Below are 18,510 nucleotides of genomic sequence, written 5' to 3' on the forward strand. Positions count from 1 at the left end.
CCTGGTTAGCAAAAAGAAGCACCAATTTTAGTGTAAAGGCTGTATTTGTTTACAAATAAACATGTTTCACTGGTTACCAACCAATGGGAATCAGCCTTCTTTGGAAAAATAACTAAAAAGTACAAGTGCAAATCATGATTAAAATTGGTGATTTAAATCCATCCACCTTGATGGCAGGAATTTCTAATATTTCTCATTTTTGTGTTATTCATATCCTGTTATTTAAAAAATAATACAAAATATCCCCATCTAGCTGTGTGACTAGCTGGCCTATCACATTTTCATACTTCTGTTTCCTTCATCTTCCTTCCTTCACTCCTGCCTATTATCTGTTGCACTCATCTTTTGCTTCTTAGCTCAACTGAGACCACAAGCTCCCTGGAGCAGGGACTGTCCTTTTACTGTCTCCAATATCTAGCACAATGGGACTTGTACATGCTGTCCTAAAGCACGTGGTAAATGATAATAGCAGGCAATGCAAGTGACTATGAATTGGGGTTTCTATCTCCCCATTCTACCACAGACTTGCTGTGTAGCAAGTTTCCCACTTGTGAAATGCGGATACTTCCCTGTCTCATGGGTGCGTCATGAGGATTAAATAATTGTGAAGCATGTCGTGATTGTCAGATGAAGCAGCTGCATAAGTGCAAAGTATTATGGGGTTTGTGTATTAATAAACTAGTCAGGGGGTGGATAATTTTGTATTTGAGCTTTTTAACTACTTTGATTACCTATGGAAAACAAATGTCTTCCTTTTTAGCATCTCAAGGACAAATTCTGGAATTTCATCTTCTACAAGTTTATCTTTATTTTTGGTGTGCTGAATGTTCAGACGGTGGAAGAGGTGGTCATGTGGTGCCTCTGGTTCTCTGGGCTTGTGTTTCTCCACCTCATGGTTCAGCTCTGCAAGGATCGGTTTGAATATGTAAGTTTTTCCTAATGACTGTGTGTTGGGAGATGTGAGTTCTGCTCCCAGTGCCAGCACTAACTCACTGTGTGGCCTTGGTTGTGTCACTTAGGGCTTGATTTTTCAGAGATGTTGAGCATTCATGTCTCCCATTGACTTCAAACTGAGCTGCGAATCCTCAGCACCTCTGAATATCAGGTCCTTAACCTCCTTGTTACAGTTCTTCCATCTTAAATGATCATCCCATGTTAAATTATATTTATCCTTTTTCATAAAATGCTGAAAGATCCTCAGATGTAAAGCTCCATGTGTTCTTCCCTTGTCTAGAATTACTGCTGTATCCTTTTTTAAAAAGTGTCCTTCTCAAATTGCCTTAGCTAAGAATTCTAGAAAATCAGCCTCAGTTTGATGCCCAGTTGGGTACTTCTGAGGATAGTTTGAAATTTTTTTGATCTCTCAAAGTAAAATTACAAAGAATAGAGCAAAAGGAATTGGATTTCATTGCGTATTTATTGTTTCTGTGCAGTTTTAATGCTTTGAAATAGTTATGATCATTGTGCCTCTATGAAGAACTGATGGCACACAATGCATCTTTATATGTACTGTACATTATAAACTGTATCCCAAACTATATCTGTATTCAAGAGTTAAATAGTGAGTCACAGAGGGGGAGAGTAATGAATAGGCTCAGGTGAGGAGGAAAGACAGTCTTCATCTGGGAAATGAAATGAGATGGAGGGTTGCAGAGAGGCTGTACCAGGTGGCTGGAGCTGCAGAGGACATGGCTTTTGCACCAATAGCAATGAAATTATGGAGAGCTAAGATGGCCCTAAACAAGGATAGGGGGCAATGACTCTGAGTAAGTTAACGGAGCGCACGTTTGTTAGGGGTCTTAAAATGAATGAAGAGTCAGTTCAGTTTTAGTTAAATAAACAAATTGACCCTTATGCAGACTGTTGTAATTTGATCCATCTAACTGGGCCAGGTCTGTCTATTATACTGGACATATGAATAGAGATATAATGTGGATTACAAAATGAAAAGCTTTCACATGGTAGTGTGTGTGCCACAATATGTGTTACCTGACAAGCACTTTAATTCTCTTTTCTATGGACTATTATTGGGATTAGAAAAATCAGCTTTGCACTTTGAGTAATTGTAGACATTTAAGTATAATGTATGTGCTGCTTTCTTTACTTCAGTGTCATTAAATAAAAGCCTGAGCCAGACTGAATTCTCTGGTTTACCCCAAACTCTATATTTTAAGGCCTCTTGTACTCCCCAGTTTTTTTCCCGTTTCACCACCCAGGAAGGGTTGCCTTTCCAGCAGTTTGATAGTGGCCTTGAGTGAAATGAGATTGAGTGGGGTGGAATAACTGTAAACCAGAAATCAGCAGGAAGGTTATCTAGCAGTTCTTGGTATACTGAAGGTATCTTCTAGAAGGCTGAGAGAGAGCAGACTGTAAAGGCAGAAATGCTTATTGCGTTTGAGCGAGAGCTTTTAAGAAAGGAGCTGTGGTGCTGGGACTTCCTTCCTTGTTGAAGGAAAACATTAAAGTCTGGATTACAACACTTTTCTTGATAAATGTGTGACTATGAAGCGGAGTCCAACTCAAATGGGGAAAGAAGAATGAATTTAGCAACTGAATGGGTGAAATATGTGAGCCAACTTAATAATTAACCAAACACCCCAGACTGAGACTTTGACTCCCACTCATGATAAGGAGATGGGCCTAGATACTTTACCTGATTCTTTCATCCTTAAATTAAGATGACTTTATTTTTGGTATAATCTATAAGCGAAGCATATAAGAATTTTCAGTTAAAATTATATGTAATCTTAAATAATATAAAGGAAATATTTTTCAGTTTTCTGATCAAAAGGTGAATATGGTCTATCAGTACCTGGATGGGGAGAGATTTCTGATGGCTCTTTAATCTAGGAGAAAAAGGCATAACAAGATCCAGTGTTGGAAGTTAAAGTTAGACAAATTCAAACTAGAAATAAGGCACAATTTTTTAACAGTCAGGGTAATTAATCATTGGAGCAGCTTACCTATGGAAGTAGTGTACTCTCCATCCCCTGACGTCTTTAAATCAAGACTAGATGTCTTTCTAAAACATACCCTCCAGTAGGGTTGCCAGCTTCCTAGTCACACAAAACCGAACACCCTAGCCCCACCCTTCCCTGAGGCCCTGCCCCCGGTGCACTACATTCTCCCTCCCTTTGGGGCTCGCTCTCCCCCACCCTCACTCACTTTCACTGGGATGGGGCAGGGGGTTGGGGTTCAGGAGGGGGTGAGGGCTCTAACTGGGGGTGCAGAATCTGTGGTGGGGCCAGAAATGAGGGGCTTAGGGTGCAGGAGAGGACTTCAGGCTCGGGCAGGGAGTTGGGGTACGGGAGGGGGTGAGGGCTCTAGCTGGGGGTCTGGGGTGGGGCTGGGGATGAGGGGTTTGAGGTGCAGGAGGGGGCTTCAGGCTGGGGGATGGGGATGAGGGATTCGGAGTGCGAGAGCAGGTTGTGGGTTGAGGCAATGGTTTGGGGTGCAGGAGGGGGTGAGGGCTCTGGGGTGGGAGAGGGTGTGGCAGGGGGCTCGGCTGGGGCATGGGGCTGGGGTGCAGGGGAGACCGAGCGCTCTGGGCTGGGGGTGCGGGCTTTAGGGTGGGGCCAGCGATGAGGGGTGTCGGGTGCAGGAGGTTGCTCAGGGTTTGGTGGGGGGGGGAGGGGGCTCAGGCCCGGGGTTGGGGCAGGGGCAGAGGGTTGGGGCGTGGGCTTACCTTGGGCAGCTCCCGGTCAGCGGTGCAGCAGGGCTAAGGCAGACTCCCTGCCTGTCCTGGCTCTGGGCTGCGTGCGTCTTGGAAGCAACCAGCAGCTCCAGGTCCTAGGCAGGGGGGCCAGGAGGCTCCAAGTGCTGCTCTTGCCCGCAGGCATTCCCCCCTCTCCCCCCCCCCCCCTCCCATTGGCTGGAAACCGGCCAATGGGAGTGCAGAGCCAGTGCTCAGGGCGGGGGGCAGCGCACGAAGCCCCATGTCTCCGCCGTCTAGGAGCTGGACTTGCTGCTGGCTGCTTCCAGGGCGCAGCACGGTGCCAGCTAGGACAGGTAGGGACTAGCCTGCCTTAGAGCTGCAGCACCGCTGACAGGACTTTTAACAGCCTGGTCAGCGGTGCAGTCCGGAGCTGGCAGGGTCCCTTTCCGATTGGCTGTTCCGGTCGAAAACTGGATACCTGGTCACCGTACCCTCCAGCTCAAACAGAAGTTATGGGCTTGATGCAGAAATTGCTGGGTGAGGTTCTGCGGCCTGAGTTATGCAGGAGGTCACTCTAGACAATGGTCCCTTCTGGCTTGAAAATCTGAGAGTATAAATGAAACCTAGAGTCACAAGGCCGTATGTGCTTTTTGTTTGTTTTCTTTCTCCCTGCCCTCATAGCTGCTTGGTTAGCTGGTTGACGTTGCAATGTTGGTTATATTCAGGAAATAATTAGGTTCAATTGAATATGTGCTGGGTGAAGGCAACAGGGAGAGGAGCAATTTGTTAACACTGTTTTGTATTAATGTGTTTTAGCTTTCCTTCTCTCCAACCACCCCAATGAGCAGCCACGTCAGAGTCCTGACTCTGCTGATTGCCATGTTACTCTCCTGTTGTGGTCTAGCAGTGATCTGTGGAGTTATTGGCTATACGCATGGAATGCACACTCTAGCTTTCATGGCAGCAGAGGTGAGACTTACTTTATATGCAAGTTGATTTGCACTTTGTTTTTCCTCTTAACTTTGGTTTATGTGGGGGCTTCTGCAGTTTGGTTTTTGAAATAGACACTTCACCTAATTCTTCCTCTTTTTCTCATGAAGCACGCTCATTAGTTTTTCTCATACACAGATGTCTTTGATTTCAGCTGTGCCAAAAGTAGGCAGCATTGTAAGGATTTATCATAGCTACCACCTCTTAAAGCAAAGATGATCTGCAGTCCTAAGTTTAACACCAAGATAAACACAGATGTATCTGTCTCATACCAATGTATTTTTAAAAACAAGTTCTGAAAAATCAGATGTCTCAAATGAACTGATATAGTTGCTTAGGCATCTGATTAACAAACTAGGGGCACTGTCCTGCCAGCACTTACTTGCATGAGTAGAGTGTTTGCTTTCAGTGGGCCTGCACTTGTGTGAGTGAAATTACTCGTGTGTCTGCAAGGTTTAGCCTCAGGAGATATACTTGTGTTCTTTTTTGTCTGACTCCTAACAGTGACATCTGGTGGTGATCCTCAGACTTAAAGGAAAAAGTAGTAAAAACTGCAGTGAAAGGCTTTTGAAATGTTTTCCTGCTGACAGTCCATCTGATGCTCTTTAAAACGGACACTGCCAACTATATTGCATTTGAGCATATGTAATTACATTGGATTTTAAAAAGTACCCTATTAGTCTCTTTCCTGACTTTGCAAACATTGATTTAGCTTTATTCCCCTGTGTTTTCAGTAGAGCGATGTGAATGTGATTCTCAGGTTTTAGCGAGGCTCCTTTCTTCTCTATGTGTTTCCTATCCCCTCTTCTTCTCATCAGCAGGATGACAGGGATGAGTTTTGGGAGGCACGTGAGTGTGGTAAGGGAAGTAGGTTGTATTCTGAAGGGGCCTGGCAAGTATAAAGGGCAATCGGTTGCTTCTGAATAAACATTTAAAATACTAAAGTGCAATGCTCCAGATACACAACCGAGCATATCCTGTTAAGTTAGTCCATTTTTCCCCATGACTTTTTTTTTTTTCCAGTTAAAGGAAATTTAATGCAAAAAAGAAAATTACATAAATGCAACACAGGGTTGAAATTTTAAAAGTATGAAAGGCAGGACATTCAGGTGTGGTTCCGACAGCAACCGTAGTTTGGTCATATTGCATGTGAATAGTAAAACATTTAAGTGAACACCCTGTCTGATAATCGGTATTTAAGTGTTATGTAATAGGAGATATAAGATGTAATTCTGTGCAAGTTCTTGTACCACACTCCTCATTGTAGAATCTGAGTGCGTTCCAGTAGTGCATGAAGCACATAACTAACATGTTTGTTCTTTCATCCTTTTCCCAGAGGTAGAAGTACAGGGAGTATATTTTGTTTTGGGCTGTTACAGCTGCCAGGAGAATGTAAATGTCCTTTTCTGCATTTAAAATTTCAATCATAGATTTGCATTAACCAATTATGCAATATTTTGTTTCCAGTGTAGCCTCTCTCATCCTGAAAGATCAATGTGTGCTTATGGATTCTACATACAATACACGGATCACTTCACCCAACTCTGGATTGGCCAATTGGTTTTATTTTGCTGTCCTTGCTGCCTGAGTACTAAATAGTACAAATATCTTTACAACAAAATGGTGAATTAAAACAAGATATTTAGACTCCATAGCACACAGCCCGGATTACAGTTCTTACAGAAGCTAAAATATAGGGCCTAAACTCTTTGGGTTTTCCCTTGATAGATGTTTTCCTTATCAGGCCATGTCCTGGCTTTGACATAAATCTGTGCTCAGCAGCTTATCCATCTAGCAGATCTTATCATCATTCTGTTTCACCACAAGGATTTAATTTGTGCATTATATTTACTTTTGCTCATTGGCTTGCTCAGAAATTTTCCCTGTAACTAGAAGATCTTTTGAGAACAAAGAACAGTACCTTTTCTGTTTCTGTAGTTTGGTATGTGATTGCATCAGCAACGTAGGAAGGTTTAATTGTCATTTATGTGACCAGAGCAGATTGTGTGGCTGACTTAACTTTTTATGAAAGTTGGCTCCTGATTTGTTGACGTTGCTTGCTTTTAGTTTGACCTATATGTGTTGCTTGGATGATTTGCTGATCATAAAATATAAAGATTTCAGTCAGACAAATGGCTGTATTATTTAAAAATAAATAATCCTAGAAATGTATTCCAAAGCCTTCGAGAAAGCAGCCAGCAGATGATATGGATATTACTAAAGGCTTAAATACGAACCGAAGAATGTTCTGACTGTGCTTTAAAAAAATCACTAAACAGGGACTGAAACTACAATGTTTATTGCTTTAAGTGGACCGTGGCATTTATTTTCAGAGTCTTAACAAATCTTTGCTCCTTTTTATGCTTAATTTTAGCCTGTGGAACAGTTTTACAAAACGGATTCACAGTTAAATCCACTGTAAACACCAGTACATCCTTGGGTTATTCAGTACTCACCCTTCAGTTAATTAGGAGTGATGATGCTGGCCTCTCCTCAGCTCTGAAGCTGGAGGTTATGTGATATGAGGCTGCAAAAGTGTGCTAGGTTAATGAGGGAGATAATGGGGTTGGGGTTCTGAGAATGCATGGAAGGCCACGCAAAAGCCTCTTGGTATGGGCAAGCTAGTTGAGCTATTTCAGACAGTTTTTCTGGTGGCTTGTCTTTGGAATAGGCGCATGATTTAGTATTGCTTTGTGGTATAACTAAATTCTTCTCACAGCTCAGGTTAGTATGGACTAGACAGAAATTATTCCTGCAGTGATTATGTCCGCCTCAACAAAAGGAATGAAAATGACTTAGAGGATCTTTCTTAGTCCCGCTTGAAACTTTTAGCTACTAATAAGCATCAGTGTGTTTCCTTGAGCTTCATACTCAGTTCCTGCCCACAGTGGGATGAGAACTGTGCAATGTATGACTGCAGGGAGCTAGCAAAGTCCTGATCCCGGCATGGACAGGGCTTTAGAACATTAAGGCTAAAGGAGGCAGCATGGCCCATAAGACAGGGCAAAGAGTTGGGAGTCAGGAGACCTTGGTTCTATTCCTGGCTCTACCATTGGTTCACTGTGACCTGCGCCGGCTCCAGGCACAGGCGTTCCAAGCAGGTGCTTGGGGCAGCACTTAGAAAGGGGCGGCAGTGTTTCCGCCTCGGTGGCGGCAGCTCCTCTGTCCCGCCGGCCGCGGCAGCGATTCAGCAGCAGCTTCTCTGTTCCGCTGGCTGTGGCGGCAAATCGGCGGCAGTTTCTCCCTTTCGCCGTCCGCGGTGGCAGTTTTTTTCACTGCTTAGGGCGGCAAAAACTGTAGAGCCGGCCCTGACTGTGACCCTTGTCTAGTCACTTCCACTCCCTGCCTCAGTAGACCTATCTGTAAAACGGGGAGGAATTCTATTAATGATTGACCTTTTTTTCCTTCCAGTCTCTACTTGTGACCGTGAGAACTGCTCATGTGATTTTACGGTAAGTAGCATCTGGTTTAGGTGATACCCATGCCAAGATGTTGGTGCAGATAGGTGCTTCACTTTGAAGGTGGTGCTTAGTTATTTTGTTGGTTTGCAAATGGGACTTTTTGGGAGGGACAGAGATTATTTATTGTTGATCATATTTTTTCAGTAAAGGTCGGTAATACAGTAGTGAGTGTACAACTAAGGAAGTTATTAATAATGGTGTATCTGAAGCATGGACTCAAATATAACCACACAGGGCTTAAAGTAGGCTGAGGTAGCCCAAGACCAAGGGCTAAATTCTGATTGCCTGGCTTTTCGTGAATAGTGCTGTTGAAATCATTGAGATTAATTAGTCAGGTGAATAAAAAAGACCTAAGCGTGATGGAAAGAGGAGAAACAGCAGCAGGAGGGGAAAAAAATTGTAAACAATGTTGTTAGAATCAAGTTCAGTTTTTAAACTTATTTATAAATAATGTTGAAGTCTCTTCTCTTACAGTTATGTAATTCATCTCTGGGATCTCAACCATGAAGGAACCTGGGAGGGCAAGGGAACGTATGTGTATTATACAGATTTTGTCATGGAGCTAACCTTGCTTTCACTGGACCTGATGCATCATATTCACATGCTGGTATGTGACATTGAAGTCAGTGTTAAGCAAACAGAACAGTCTTAATATAAAGTGACCTGGCCACACACATTTTTAATTTGTAATGGACTGAAAGTTACACAGAAGGTGTTCTAAATAAAGAGATGGAAATGTAATACTGCTCTGTAGGCATTGTTTCTACCTGTATCATTGGACTCTGTGGAAGCCATTTTGTTTTGCTGTTTTAGCTCTCTGTAGAATTATCTGTTTTGCAGATGTTTCACTTCAAATTGATATGTACTTGAGTAATGTCAGTCTTGAATTATCAAGAGAAATAAATTATTTCCATCCCCAACAGGAGACATCAAATTGATCAGGAGTGAATGTAACTTTTTTTTGTTATAAATGCTTTACTGTTTAAATAGTGTTAACACTATAAACTGGGGGTGGTTCTTGTGATTGTATTTGAACACGGAACACAAAATAACCTGGGTTAATATTGGTTTATCTCTGTATTTAGATCTTTCTTCCTTCTCTTAAGAGCCTGATCCAATTCCCATTGGCAGAAATAATCTAACTAAGGTTGTAAAGATTGGGTAAATGTTTCTCTGAAAACATAAATTACAGGCAAAATTCTCATGTCTGAGGGTGGAACAGCTGTTAATGGTATGGGTTTTTCTGGAACAGCCAGACTGGAATTTTCTGAGCCCTTCAGACTGGAACTCTGTGCTTTGCTAGCCATAGTGACTCGTACGATGTATACTGCATTTTCTGCTATTTTTCAGTTCTTCTCTTTAGCTTCTTGGTATTCACTTCTGAGCACCATTTTGTTTTGTTTTATAGCTGTTTGGAAATATCTGGTTGTCGATGGCCAGCCTGGTGATTTTTATGCAGCTGCGTTATTTGTTCCATGAGGTTCAGCGTAGAATCCGTCGTCACAAGAACTACCTACGTGTGGTTGGAAACATGGAAGCTAGGTGAGCAAATGATGAGTGAGTTTAAAGTGCTGAGTTGGATCCTGAAGAGAGAGCCTCCTGATAAACAAATGGGTGTGAGGGGGCACTGTTTATCATGTGTTAATGTAAAGGGCTTGTGAACCACAAATTTGCTGATCCAGCTATTGTCTCCTCACTTATACTATGTCATCATACTGATTCTTTGTTTCTACATCCCCTCCATTGGAAGTAGACCCCTCTTAGTGCTTGTCTATGCCTAAAACGCTACAGGGGCACAGCACCACCGCTGCAGAGCTTCAGTATAGACACTACCTATGCTAACAGGAGGAATTCTCCTGTCGACATGGATAATCTACCTCCTCAGGAAGCAGTAGCTAGGTCGATGGAAGAATTCTTCTGTTGACCTAGCGTTGTCTACACAAGGACATAGATCGGCTTAACTACGATGCTTGGGGGTGGGGGTTCACACCCCTGATCAATGTAGTTAAACCAACCTAATTTTCGAGTGTGGGCCAAGCTTTAGACCTAACAGAAATCTGAGATTGACTTTGTTATTGCAGTGGGAGCGATAACTAAGTTACAGTGAAACTGGTGTTTTTTTTAAACATTGGAATCAGGAATGGAACAAGAGCTTCGAAGTTTTAACTCTCGGTTGTCAAATTTTGGTCTTGCCTATGCTAGAAATGTACTGGTTTAATTAAAATGTTTAAAAAGTGATTTAGTTAAACTCCTAACATTGACACTCTTAAACCCAATTTACGCAAGGTTAAACTGTTTAGTTTGTGTCAGTAAGTTACTGATTTAAGCTAAATCAAAATCTTAAACAGCTCTGCTCTATCTCAACTGTGGAGTAACTAACACTACCCCATAATGTTGATAATTTACCAATTAAATCTAAATTGATTTAAACAAGGTGTGAACTGGTTTAAGAACTTCTGTTTTAGGGATTTGCACGAATCCGGTTTGCACAAATCTGGTTTAAATCAACATATTTGGTAAAAACAGTGCCTTTGTTCCAGGGCTAAAGCATGTCAGAGAGAAGTCTGATGCACCATCCTTAACTTACACCATCACTGATAGGAGAAGTGCCTGTAGGATGTTAAGTCACCAAAGATTACATGAGCTTTTCATGATGGTCTTCCTTATTTTCTTTTGTGGGTTTCAATAAAATTCTTAGTTTGTTTTTATCAGTGATTTTTGTAGGCTTAATTTTTTTGAAAGAATTTTTGAATTGAGGTTGTCTTGAGTCTAAAAGTGTTTGATACTCCTTCCTTATCGTCAGATTGTCCTCACTATGGACCTAAATGACTCTGATTGCTTCTGGGGTGTTCTAGTTTGTGGTGACGGACTAGACCCTTAGTCTATACAGTGTACTGTGTCAATATGACTTTGAGAGCACTAGTATATCACAAGAATCTTTATGAAACTACCAACTTAAATTAGCACCATGCCTGTCTGTGGATTGTCACGTAACGTCTTCAAAATAGCAAGTTCTTCACTAATTTTATTGCAAAGCTTTCCTATGGCACTCATCACCATAGCCTCTGCACTTGGCTACTAAAAACTAGTTGTCTGCATAGTTTTATCTTAAACTTTTTTTTAAAGTGTACATGGGGGAGTATAAAATCGCCTGAAACCACAAACGATTACACCAGATAAGAGAAGAACTTCCACATTGATGTAAACAGCTGAATTTGGTTTTAAAAAGTATAACATATTCTTAAACCAAGACTCTTCATGCTATACCTTGTGTGTTCTCAGCTTAACGATGATGAGTCTTGGAGGAGTAGCAAGGAGGTCCGTGGCCATCTTCCCTTTTCATAACTAGATGGGACAGCGTTCCCAAAAATGATGCTATGAACTTCAGAACTTTCTTCTCTTCTAATGTGTGGTCGTGTTTTGGAAAAAGCTGCAAACTACTGTTCTACATCAACCCAGAGTGAATGGCTAGTGCAGTGAATAAGGGTTTCTAATGGGAGAACTTTTAGGTTTGTAGCTGTGCTGGGGTCGGTGTGATCATTGTTTTGTCTGTTCCGATTGTAGGTTTGCAGTTGCAACCCCTGAAGAGCTAGCTGTCAATAATGACGACTGCGCCATTTGCTGGGATTCCATGCAGACTGCCCGTAAACTCCCATGTGGGCATCTCTTCCACAAGTATGTATCTGGTGAATTGATTGCAGAAAGCACCTTGCTGTATATAGATGCTTGGTTTGAGCAAGCTCAGCTTTTTTCCTCTACCTTCGTTTCCTCCAGGAAGATTTATTATTTTTTGGGTGGTAGATGAAAAACCAGAGACAACACCTTACCTTTGTGCTTAAAACAAAAAAAGCGGGAGTTGGGAAGGGAGGCCGGGGCTTTCTGAAGTACCCGTTGACTAACTTGAAGGGTCAGTTAAATACTTTGTCCATGTGTTGTATAATCATGTTTGTTTTGCTAATAGCTTCTTCCCTGGTGCTCTCTCTTGGCTGTTAGTTATCAAATCAGAGGTTATGATCTAGGGGCTAATTTGTTGTTATTCACTTCAAACCTTTTCATAAATATTTATCTGCATTCTATGAAGCCTCTAATGAGATAATTTGTCGCTGTTGCAGAAGCTCCTTTTACAAAGCTACAGAACCCTATGAATATTTAATCACCAGCCATGCACTTGAGAAGCAGAGGCTCTCCTCTTCAGAAAGTTGTTTTCCATGTATCTAAAATGGCATCTTTGCATTCTTTCTGAACTCAGATTACTCTGAGCTGCATGGTGCCAGCTAGCTAGTGAGAGAGGCAGCATGTTAAAATGGATGACTTAAACTCAGACGTAAAAACCTGATCTAATAAATTAACCTTCATGCCTTCTAAGAATTAATTCTCTCTTCTCATCATTGTTCTTTTTCTACTAGCATGGCTAAACATGAAGCTTTCGTTCTTGTTCTCAGATATGTGGGAGTGCATAGCTATTTATTTTTAGCATTGGTAGGTGGTGGAATAGCTTTTGTTCACATAAAATCATAAACTATGTCCTCGTATATGCAAGATGTACAAAAAGAGATGGTAGCCCAGATTCACGTGGTTGAGATCAGCCTTGTGCCTTTAAGCTGGGTTTTCAAAGGAGTCAAATCGTGTTAGCCCAAATCCTATTGAATTTCACTGGGAGTTAGGTACCTAACTCCTTTATGCTCCTTTGAAAATCCCATCTTTAATTTTGAGTAGAATTTTGTTTGAATTCACAGTCTTACAATGTCCAGCACTTGTTTGGTACAGTAAGTGATGACTTTATATCATTGACACCACTAACATGCTTCTTGGTACACTCTTCCAAGGAGCAAGCTGATGTAGTTGGCTAGATTTTCATTATATCTACTTTGGTGTTACTAGTGTGCTCATTACCATCATATCTAGATATTTATTCGTACATCTTCATCATATGTAGATGGACAGCTTGAGCCACTAGAATACGGCCTTGCACTGAGTCTAGTGGGTTATATTCTTGACTTTGCCATTGACTTGTAGTTTGACATTGAACAAGTTTTCTTTCACCTGAGTTTCACCGTCTGTAAAATGGGGATGAGACATACTGAGACTTTGATGCATTGGGAGCTTCTGATTAAGTGTATTAAATGAGCACTAAGTATATGGTTTAAGAAATTGTATTGAATTTCTGGAAGAGAATACAATTCTGAATTCTGCGTGATTTCTCACTGCAGTCTAGGCAGTCTGAATCAGAAAGCAGACAAAGTGCTTAGTGGATCCCTGTAAGTCCTGGGACCCCAAGAAGTGTAGATGTAAATGAATCTAGAAAATAAATGCATTATTGCTTGCATCGATAAATCTTAGTCCATAAAATTCTCACAGTGATAGGCCCCTTGTCAATAGCAGAAGTAAGGTTAACTGTCTGAAGAAAAATTTGAACAGTTCTTTGGAATGCGAACTCCAGACCAGCCTGGCTAAAAGTGCCTTGAAGATTTACCATCACAGCCACAAAATCTGCTCACCTGCTCTTTATGATGATGATCGTTTGATTTCCCCTTCCAAACTAAAATTTACATGCTCTGGGCTACTTGGGCAAGTAAATCTGTGCAAGGCTTCTCTAGACATAAAGAGGGTCTGTCTGGAAGTGTGGACATAAAAGCAAGATACAAAAACTTTCACTTGGGTTTCTTCAGCTGAAAAGACAAATCAAGTGATGGGGTCATCAGAAGCTGATCAGATAGTCTATTGCTTCCGGTAGCTGTAAAATGTAACAGCAATCAGACCTATTAATGTGTTGCAGAGAATATTGTGAGGTGTGATTGTTACACTGCAGCTTCTCTATGTACCTGTGATCTTGATATCTCAGACAAATGCTATATGCTTACTAAGGTTTTCTGTTTCCTGGTTTCTTGTCAGCTCATGCCTGCGTTCCTGGCTTGAACAGGATACATCCTGCCCCACCTGTAGAATGTCTCTCAATATCACTGACAACCACCGAGTTAGGGAGGACCACCAGAGGGAGAACCTAGATGAGAACTTGGTACCTGTGGCAGTAGCAGAAGGCAGACCTCGCTTGAACCAGCACAATCACTTCTTCCACTTCGACGGTTAGTTAACCAGGTTTTACAGTTGATGTCATCCAGAAAAACAGAAGAGCAGCAGCCTTCTGTGTAAATAAGATCCTCATTGTGGTCCGGTATAAACTTAAACTGTCCAAAAATTTCCCCTCCCCTTCAGCTTTCTCAGCCATACAGTTCCTTTTCCTAGTTATAGGTGAATATCGGTTCATAGGGTGTGTCTGCACTGCAGTCAGAGGGGTGTCTGCAGCACGTTGTGACATGTAACAACAGCAGTGAAGCCACGGCAGCATAAGCCAGCTGCTCAAATATGTACACAGGGTCCCAGACGGCCGTGGGCAGCCAGTGCTGCTGTCATGGCTTCACTGTGAAGCTATTGCTAGTTAAAAGCTAGCTCAGATATGTCTACACTTGCTTTTGTCACACCTCTGGAGAGGCTTGAACATACTCTTCTAAGACCATCCAAAGCTCCCTTCTTCCTGTAACTCAAGGAAAAGGGAGTAGCCACTTAGAGTTCTACAGGGTTAACAATTCTGGAACTGTTGTTTGTTCCATAAATTCTCATGCTCATTGGCAGAGCAGGAAACACTTGGGGTTTGTCTGCCTACCCAAATTGTTTGCTAATCGGTGGCCGCTCTTGAAAGACTGTTACATCTTACCAGGCGTGTGTTGAAGGCTTTCTCCAAAATTTTACTAACCATCTAGTCCCCATTTATCAGCCAAAACTTGGAAGAGCCTTGCAAGACCTGAGTCATATGAAATCCCATAGAGGCCTATGAAAGTTTGGTCTTAGCTAAAAGCATATGTTCAAAATAGAGTTGATCAGGTGGTCCTGGTGGCTTCATTAATATATCATATGATATATGCACAAAGCACATGGACTTCTCAGTGGTCCTGGGTCATGCCGTTCCCTCAGCATGCTGGTACAAAAGCTGTTTCTCGTGCAGAAAAGGCTCATTAGTGCAATGGTTCTTCCAAATTTTTGTTAACTTTGACACCAGCATATGCCTTCTTTCCCCAGCTCATGGGGAATTTTGTCACTTGTTGGTAATTTTAAAGCCTTTTCAGTTAAGTGCGCGTCCCCATTGGCAGGCAGCTACGATTGGGCTCTGCCCTAGTGGAGATCCCAGCATGCTCATAACAGGCATTCTAACTTAGATGCTGCACTGCCACACAATGAACCTTTATTTGTCTGGTTTTTTTTTGTAATCTCACCTCTTTCAAATCAAGAAAACCAAGAGAAGAAGGGCTGGTCCCTGTTGGGTGCATCCGAGCACTTCACTGCAGATAGCTTCCTGCACAGTCTCCATTTTCTGTGTTGATTTTGTCTCTCCGAAGGACACTTGCAAGTAGAAGCTCCCCTCCCCAACATTTTCTCATGAGGGACCACTGAGGCTCCTGTGGAGACAGCAACTGCTATCAGGGCGATTGCTCCAGCCTCCTGCACAGCAGCACTTGCCCAGTGATACTGGCAGCATGATTGTGAAACAACAGGGGCCAAAGATAGCTCTTTATAGGCAGACACATGTTTATTGAAATTGGTGGGGTTGCACCCACTTACACCACAGCTGAATTTGACCCTCGAGTTTTCCCTTTGTCAGTGAGCAGGTATTTTTACTCCACAACCTAGAATTTACCTGTAGGTTACTGGTGCTGTAGTGGAGTTCATGTCCTCTTGATTCCCTGATAATCTCCAAGCTATTTAAGTCTCCCTCCTTCCACCGACCAGTTTTTGTTTAAAAATAAAAGTATTGTGACAGATCAACCGCAGATCAGTAGTGGCTGGTTTAGTGAAATGTTAATATATACATTTCAAACAAATAGTGACAGTTATGGGGAGAGGGATATGTTTGTCTTTTCTCCTACTTTCTCCCCATTTGGGAGACATGCTTAGAATGGAATGGAATCCATTATAGAATTCACCTTATTCATTTTCTATAATTATAGGTGATGGAATTAAATATACATGGAAAAGCTCAGATTGCTGAAAACCTCTTTTATTCCTGCCTGACCTTCCTTTTGGTTTCTTGCTCTTAGGCTCTCGTATTGCTAGCTGGCTGCCCAGTTTTTCAGTGGAAGTGATGCACACTACTAATATCCTGGGTATTGCGCAAGCGAGCAACTCACAGCTCAATGCTATGGTAAGACCGATTAATAGGTTGTACTCCTGTGCCCGCCAGTCTGTGTTGGAGTGAAAGGGATGTATGTGGACTGAGAGTGAGTGGAGACATTGAAATCTCTAGCAGATGCCAAGCTTACGTGGGTGCAGCTCCATTGACGTCTAGAGCTGGGTTTGCATGTTAGCAGTGCTGATGTGTGAAAATAAGTGGATAGTGGAGGAAACTGAAGTGAGGGGAGACCATAAGTCCGTGTTAACATTGTGCACTGCTTGCAACAGGATGTAGTGGATGAGGATAGATAGGTTGGTGTGACTTCAAGGACTGGGCCATAGAGCTGCTTCTCTCAGCTTGCTTGGTATTGCGTCTAATGGTCCTCTCCTGTACTTCATTCCACAGACAGTTCATAGTAACAAAGGTTCTGATTCTGCATCCTGAGTGTTTTTCCATTGACTTCAGTGGTAGCAAAATTAGGCCTTAAACTGACAAAACTGTCTCTGTTTGCAGTAGTGTTGTAGCCGTCTCTGTATGTTTCTTTTCTTTTAGGATTATTGTTGCTAGAGTACTCATCACTGTTATAAATGGTTCTGAGCACCTATATAGAGCTTTGTGTTCAAACACGTACAAATGAGATGATGCTCTCTTAGTACAGCAGAACCTTGCTAATTCACATTGAGGACTGGGACACTGATTATAAATTACCAGATTTTGAGGATTAGTGCATAAACAATAGCACATGATAGCAAAACTCAAGGAAATTACATCACAAAATGTATTTAGTTCATTTAATCTGACAAACATAGTTTAATCTGAATTATTTGATACCCAATTTCATAGCATATTAGTAATTGTTCGTCAGTGTATCTTGTAAAAACAATGACATCTACCTGATACAAGACCTTACTGCAGTGCCATCTCTTCTGTTGAATCTGTGTGGGGTGAGACCACAGTTTTTGAATATTTTTGGGTTTGCAGACTATCAACTGTAATAACTTTATTCAGGTTAAATGTGCACAGAGTATTTAAGCAGACACCGGCTATTCTTTTTTGCTGAACAGGATGACACAGGATGGAAGTTATATTTAGGATGACTAATAATTTATAAGGGTCATGCACATTTGAATATATTTCAGTATTGTACTTTAAATTGCCTAATGTAAGGAAAAAGACCACTGTGTTAGTAAACCCAAGTATTATGTATTTTAAATTGGAAACCAAACAAAATTCTGCTTCGTGTTATCTGAGAAAAGACCTAATAGAGTATTCAAAGAAAGAGGCCACCAGTGGCTGAAATGCTGAACCTGTTACTTTGGTCACAGATTAATAAAAAGGGAAAGCTGTTGTTACGTGTATTGTACCTCTGTTGTTTTGTGAGCTATTTGAAAGTGACATCCAGTATGTGCCTGGTTTTCTCCCCACTGTCCAACATACCATTTGCCATGTGTTTTTTTTTTCCCCCTGAGCGTTGGAAAGGTTTACTGATCCTGAACGCACTTGTACTGGTCATGTAATGTTTTTTTTTTTAGCTCTGGCATTTATCAAGACTTTTTGGACCTTTAAAAGCACATTCTTTTGATTGCCCTCTTGCCTTTCTTTGTTTCAGCTGTACATCATTTAAACAGCTTGAAATCCAATGACTTGTTAGTTGCTCATGCTTTAATCCATTTGAAAGCTGTTTTCTTGGGCTTTCAGATGATGATAACATATCGGTTTCTAGCCTGAACAGCTTGAGAGAGAGAGAGTAGACTATTTAAAATGGACACTACTAGTCCCTTGGGTTATCAATGCCATGTTGGCGTTAATCTGGGATTGAGTATAGTAAATCTTAAACATTGAGTTAATTTTCAGTCACTGAAAGATTAAATATTGATGGTATAAACACTCATGAAAAAATACCTTCATTAAAAGAGTATATGTGAGGTTTTTTTTGAAGCCTGTATTCTTTCAAGGGCGAAGTTTCATAATGAAATCCTGGCTCCATATGAGTCAATTGGAGATTTGACGCTGACTTTATTGGCATCCTAATTTCACCTCATTCTGTAAGTAAATTGTCAGCCTGGTCTTATCTTTCTGCATCAGGATGTAAGTTATTACCAGCCTCTCTCTAGTGTGTTATTCCTTTAACTTTTCTTGCTGTATTTGCCAAAGTGGCGACAGCTACAGTTTCTCATCTCTTGTTTTTGGGAAAGTGGGACATGCACAAGGTTGCCGTCAAACAGTACAGTTGTTCTGAT

General features: G+C 41.6%; 1 protein-coding gene across 3 annotated transcripts in view; it reads left to right on the forward strand.

Moving 5' to 3' along the window:
- AMFR (autocrine motility factor receptor) overlaps positions 1-18,510 on the forward strand; it is a 37,459-nt gene that overhangs the window by 7,547 nt on the left and 11,402 nt on the right. For all 3 annotated transcript variants that reach the window (XM_043526434.1, XM_043526435.1, XM_037877741.2), the window contains 8 exons: positions 761-925; positions 4,472-4,624; positions 8,057-8,097; positions 8,581-8,713; positions 9,515-9,648; positions 11,671-11,781; positions 13,999-14,189; positions 16,197-16,300. In XM_043526434.1, coding sequence (XP_043382369.1) covers positions 761-925; positions 4,472-4,624; positions 8,057-8,097; positions 8,581-8,713; positions 9,515-9,648; positions 11,671-11,781; positions 13,999-14,189; positions 16,197-16,300 — 1,032 coding nt within the window. The remainder of the gene's footprint in view (positions 1-760; positions 926-4,471; positions 4,625-8,056; positions 8,098-8,580; positions 8,714-9,514; positions 9,649-11,670; positions 11,782-13,998; positions 14,190-16,196; positions 16,301-18,510) is intronic.

Source organism: Chelonia mydas, chromosome 12, assembly GCF_015237465.2.
Source record: "Chelonia mydas isolate rCheMyd1 chromosome 12, rCheMyd1.pri.v2, whole genome shotgun sequence".
In the NCBI taxonomy this organism is placed as follows: Eukaryota; Metazoa; Chordata; order Testudines; family Cheloniidae; genus Chelonia; species Chelonia mydas.